Source organism: Gekko japonicus, unplaced genomic scaffold (genome assembly GCF_001447785.1).
Source record: "Gekko japonicus isolate JY-2015 unplaced genomic scaffold, Gekko_japonicus_V1.1 scaffold718, whole genome shotgun sequence".
NCBI lineage: Eukaryota > Metazoa > Chordata > Lepidosauria > Squamata > Gekkonidae > Gekko > Gekko japonicus.
The window spans coordinates 602,559-608,558 of record NW_015161425.1 but is presented as its reverse complement, the minus strand read 5'-3'; the positions used below and the strand labels follow the sequence as shown (position 1 = coordinate 608,558).

The following is a 6,000-nucleotide window of genomic DNA, read 5'->3' as shown; positions in this document are numbered from 1 at the left end:
ACATCCATACTTCACTCTCTGCCTTTTTTCTCACAGACCAGTGAAGAACCAAGTGAACGTGGCCTACCATGCACATCTTCCAGTGAAGGTTCTTTATCCTTTGAGGCATTTGGTGAAATAGCAACTGAGGTATCTAAAGAAATGTCACAGACTAGAATAGAACTATAAAATGACTGGAATACGAACTGTGAAATGAAGTATCTTCACAGGGGCTTGAAATAGGACTACAATATTCTGGCCTTATCCAATATTTTGCATAGTCTTTCATCTTATAGCCGTACAGCTGAGGAGGACACATTATGAACTCTGTGGCCAATGCTGAAGTGTCTTTTCTTTCGGAAGTATTGTGATTCTGGGTGGAATCCTGTGAGAAGAAAGCCCATGGTTCTGTATCCTTCACATCAGACCAGTCATTTCTCTCTGAAGGCTTTTCCCCTTGCTCTGTATACTTTTGGTCTACGTCTGAATCATGTTCATCCAAAAATGCGAGTTTTGAAGAAGGTTCAAAGAGAACTGTCCTCTGGAAATTCTCAAACCGAGTTTTAGTTTCACTGTGTATGTCAACCAAGCTGGGGGCAGTACACTGTTCCTTCACCACGTTTTTCTGCTTTGCGGAAGGACCGGATTCTTTCGCAGCCATTTTCTGATGGCTGCTTCCATGCTTGAACACTTCTTTGCCTTCACGTCTTGCACTTTCAGAGACACGCCTGGAGTGGCTTTCAGGTGTCCAAGATTCTTTTCTGCTCAGTCTGGTGCAATCAGTTTCTCCAGCAATTTTACTTTGCTGCTTGTTTGATACTTGTTTATGTTTTTGCTCGCCTTCAGGTCTTGAAAAGTTAGCCACATCTTCAGAACTGCTGTTAAATCTGCGAAGTTTTTTTTTATTCTGTCCAACAGAGGTATTAATGTCCTCTCTTGCTGGGCTACTCTGGTTTTTCAGTTCTCGTGTAAGCTCTGGTTCATCTTCACGTCTCAGTGTTCCAGGGGCATGCCTGGAGCTGCATCCTGACCTGGCATCCTCTTTTTCACTGCGGTTAGAACTGTAGTTTCCTTCTTCTACACTAGCTTTCTGAGACCTGGATTCCAGTTTCAATTCTGCTTCTCTTTCTGATCTTGAAATGACAGATACACATCTTGAGCTACCATCTGACCCATAAGAGTTTTGTTTATCCTGCTGGACACAAATATTAATTTGTTCTTTTCGTGGATTTTCCCTACAACTGGGATCTTCTCCCCCTGCAGACTGATGTCTCAAGTTGTGCCCTGGTCCAGAAGCTTCTTTTCTGTGATGAAGGCTGTTTGTGTGAATTCCATTTGGAGATGCCTCCCCTCGTTTGGCTGCTGGTGCTTTCCCTAATACACCTAGCAGAGCTTTCTGGAAAATAAATGCAGCTCCCCGGTTCTCTGCTTTCTTACGGCCATATTCAGCCCCTGCATCCTTTGATACATCTTTGCTTTCAGTGCTGCATGCGAGGTTTCGGCCTGCGTCGCCGGCAAGCATCTTGTTTAACCTCATGTTTCAAGGATTCCTGGGAGGAAACTATACTTCTCTTGGACATTTCACAAACAGAATGGTTTACAAGATGCACTCCTCTGGAAAAGGAACAACTCTGGAAAAAGGAAGAGGCTAGAGTTCTTCCCGATCTGCTTTGGATGCGGAAGAGGAGCTGGGACCGGAGAAGAAACAAGGTAGTTTCATGTTATGATACCTGAATGGTTCTGCTGGGAGGAATCTGTGTGGTTGAGGTAATGCATTACATACAGATTATGTAATACGTATTATGATGTAATACATATTATGACTTGCAAGAGGGATTTATTAAATAGCCTGTTGTGTCCTATATTTGCACTGCCTTGAGACCCTATGGCTTGCTCCTGTGGGTCCCGATGGGAAGTAAGTAAGTATATTAAAGCATTTTCCTGGGTGGCCACCCTGCTACTGGCACTTGAAACCAGCCTAAGTTGCAACACCACTTAGAATGGAGGCAGAGTGACTGCTAATGAGGCCAGCATGAAGCTAATCACTAATACAAAGCAGTTTGACCAACAGGGGAATTCATCATATTTATTATACTTCGTGATCAGTGTAGTTATGCTTTTGTAGATTTCCAAACTGTGATTGAAAAGCGTTCTCATAACACATGGATAAGGGACCATATTTGCTTGACAAATGAATATATGTGTTCGGTGTTGGTGTATTGCTTTGAATTCCCAAGAGCTATGTTCTGTGTTATGGTTACACAAAAGCTAACTCTTTGGTAGTTATAGGTGAGAGACTGTGGTTTGTAGTACACATTCCGTGTAGAACACCTTATATAAAACACATTAGAGGACAATCCAGTGCAGAGGTACTGCGCTCTACGACCATTGAAACCCCAAAGAGTTCATTTATTGTATGGCATGCTCCATAAACAGATTCAAGGTTCTCCTCACAAGGCTGCACATTTGTTCAATACCCAGTTCCTCTGTAACAGTGGTATGTGATCAGTGTCTTTTATGGTAAGTATAACTCATAGGGAAATATGCACAGAATGACTGCTTCAGTGTTTAATCTTGGATGCGGATGTCACTTTGCATGGTACTCTATTTTGTATGCATTTTTAAAAAGCCTTGTGTTTAAATGCTGCAGTGGTTAATATAGATATTGTACTTCGTTGTATAGAAAACAGTGTATACCCAGAAATGTTTCCATAGTTCTTCCCAAAACATATTTTCTTGCCTGATAAAACTAACATTGGGTTAGGTCTTGCCTAGATTTCAGTGGTTTCATGGAGGACTGTTGCTGATTTCTCCCCCAAACACCCCCCTCCAAAACACCTCTCCTATGGGATCCCCAGGAATTGCTTGGGGAGTATGGGTTTGAGGTCTCCTCCAGAGGGATTAGCAAAAATCTCCCTCTGCTTTAGTCTGCAAAAATCTAGGCAGGCTCCAGGCCATTATTATTATTAACACTTGAGATTTTTTTCTATACCATCTTGAGAGAATTAAATGTGGGTTATGATTAGCACCGTCTTTGTAAAACAGAATATGTTCTATGACCAAGGCATGCAAAAAAATTAAAATGATGGCTAGGATCCAAAGAGCTATTTAGATGTGCTCAGATTTTGTTTTGTTTGTAGTTCCCTCAGGAGACCATCATACTCAATAATATCTTGGGGGGGGGGGGTCTTGGGGGGGGGGGGTGTTTCATTTTCAAGACTGCCATTCAAGAAAAGCCCCAAACCACATTGGTGTGCACATACTAAGTTGCATTCTTTTGGGGGTTTGTTTTGATTTAGTTTGGTTGTTGGAACCTAGCCCATATTTTAAAATGCTGAGCTAAAATGTCTGGATAAAGTGGACCTCTTGATCAATTTGGACAAGAGTTAAAATATGAGTGCCAAGTGTGTTTAACCATATTTAGTGTGTTTTCCAGGTTTGAAACGATCATCTGACAGCAGAGGCTGACTACTTGGAGTGGGATTCAAACAAGAAAAACAGATCCCACTCCTGAGTAGCTTATTCATTAGCTAGGAAAGAAGGACTGTGGTGTCCAAACACATTGTCATGTGTAACAGTGTTCATTTCAGGCCCTGGTGGTTCTCCCTGGGTTACCCAAAGAGAGGAGGGCATGTGATCCACTCCCTGGACTTGGTGCACTGGCACATTGCTGTGGACAAAAGAGTTTTAACACACTGCTGCAACTCTCACTTCCCCCTTGTAGCCCCAAATGCCTTCCTGTCAGGAGTCGGGGGTCTACAGCAAATATTTGAAGTTCTAATGTATTTGGTAGTATTCTATATCCTTAACTAATCTTTCAGAAGAGGAAGGAAAATTTTTGACATTTGAATAGTCAAAATACTTGCACAGCTGTGCGGTGCTTTTTTTTAAGAAATGATTTTGCTGCAAAGCTGTTGCTATTGGAAACCTACTGGTTTCTCCCTTTTTTACTGGAGATTGCAGATAGCCACATTTGTCAAAAGAGAACTCCATAAATCATGCAGTTGGATTGGCCAAAATATTCCCATAGGTGGGTGTTAAAACCGAACAAAAATGGGTCTGTGTGTGAAGGAAAAAAGTATCTCAGGATGTGGTAGACTTGATTGGGTAAGGTGGAGTGGGTGTCAAGGTCTGCCTTAGCCACCTGAGGTAAACAAGAAAAAATAACTGTAAGCCTCTATTTGAAAATAAAAATAATAATTGTTCAACTGTATTTCTGGCACAGACACAGGTGCCTTAAAGGAGTAAAGGCAGAAGAAAAATATGTAGTATTAAATAAAGCTGGAAGTGAACTCATGTGATGATGCTGTAGGTAAAAGAGTCAATGGAAGCCAAAATGGGTAATATTGCCTAGTGGCTGAGGGAAGAATGAACTCCTGTAAGCACAGTTTCCTCTTATTCTGCCTTAATCCCAGATGGAGTATCCTTTCCTTTGAGCCTCCATTTATTGTTTCCTGATACAGGGAGTGCAGGTAGGGTTTATATCCAGAGTGTTCGTATTAAATGTAAATTTTTAAGATGTTAAAAAGTTGACCAAAATACTGCAGACTTGTGTTAGAAATTTATTACTTCATAAAATACAAGGTGCAATGAAATTTTAAAAACTGGAACAAGATGATGTACGATTGTGCGATGATCCTGTGATATGTGCAATAATGTATGTTACGTACATTTATTTAAAACTCGTGCAGTCTGGCCCTTTGTACGTTTAATGGACCTACTCCACTGTTCATATACACAGAACTGAAGCTCTAATTCCTTATTTTAAGGCGTGACCACGAATCTTCCTATTAATGATCTCCTCTACGTACCCAACATAGAATCACTTACATGTTTGCCAGCTCACACATCATAAATATTGGCCCTCAGTCTATCAACACTAAACAGCCGTTCCTGTAATCCGTCCCAAAGCCCCTTCTTCAAAACTCATACATAGTTTTAGGATGAAAACCCCTGAAAAGAGGAACTTCTTTTAGTAATATCTGAACACATCCTGGTGTTTCGACTGATCCTGACTTAACCGTTAAACAGTGGATGTCGAAATCACCTGAGGCCCCTCCCCCTTTTCTCCTCCAGTGCATTTCCACAAGCTCGAAAATAAAAAAAGTTAACTGCGGAGAATATATGATGTTGAAAAACAGGACACTACATTTCTCACTTCTGCTCAAAGTCCGTACACACTGTCAATACTTATTTCAGAAGACACACGCAGCCTATTTTTACTCCACTTTGGCAGTCTTATATATCTTTCCCACACTCCGGGCACAGGATGTCATCCCTCTCTGTGAGGAAGCCACGGCCGACTAAGGACAGGGAGCACTTCTTACAGTTGAAGCAATCGTTGTGCCACTGGCGTTCCTCAAAGGAGATGTACTTGGTTCCTCCAAGCCCTGTAAAAGCAAACGAGGCATTAAGAAGCTGCTGTGGAGAGATCAGGAGACCTGAATGAACCATGTGGATGGCCAATTGGAAGGCAGCAGAAGGGGGAGGGGGATTGGCAAAAAAAATGCCCTCTCCTCCATACACAAAAAAGCTGATCCGCCCCAGAAGCTGCTGTGTGCCAACAGAATGGCACCAGATCCAAGCACTGAAGATATTAAACCTCAACGTATCTCTGTGGACCATCTCCTGCCTTCCATGAGCTCATCTGTGAAAGAGCAAAAGATAAGTCTAGGCCCAGGGGCAATTTTCCCCAATTTCCCTTTGCTGCTGCTTCCAGCATTTCATCCCAGTCTTTCCAAACCCCCGGAACCCACAGGAGCACTTTTTGAATTGGGAAGGGAAGGCGGGGCAACTGGGGACGAAGAGCAATGTGGAAGAGATCCATTCTGTGACCTCTTTGCATTCATGTGTTGTATGATCCATCCCTGTATCTCTTCCAGCAATTAATTTTCCTCAAGAAACAACATGTGCACTTGAAGGGCTGGACCCTTAGGCAGCCTTCCACGTGTGGCAGGGGCCTTTATCTTGCGAAAGAGCTGTTTCACACCTCATGGGGGAGCATGGCACAAGAAAAGTGAA

The 6,000-nt window shown here is 42.4% G+C and overlaps 1 protein-coding gene across 13 annotated transcripts in view; it reads right to left on the bottom strand.

Annotated features, from left to right (window-relative positions):
- Positions 1–4,528: 4,528 nt before the first annotated feature.
- FHL2 (four and a half LIM domains 2) overlaps positions 4,529–6,000 on the bottom strand; it is a 49,706-nt gene continuing 48,234 nt past the window's right edge. For all 13 annotated transcript variants that reach the window (XM_015428689.1, XM_015428654.1, XM_015428636.1 and 10 more), the window contains one exon: positions 4,529–5,369. In XM_015428689.1, coding sequence (XP_015284175.1) covers positions 5,218–5,369 — 152 coding nt within the window. In that variant the 3' untranslated portion in view covers positions 4,529–5,217. The remainder of the gene's footprint in view (positions 5,370–6,000) is intronic.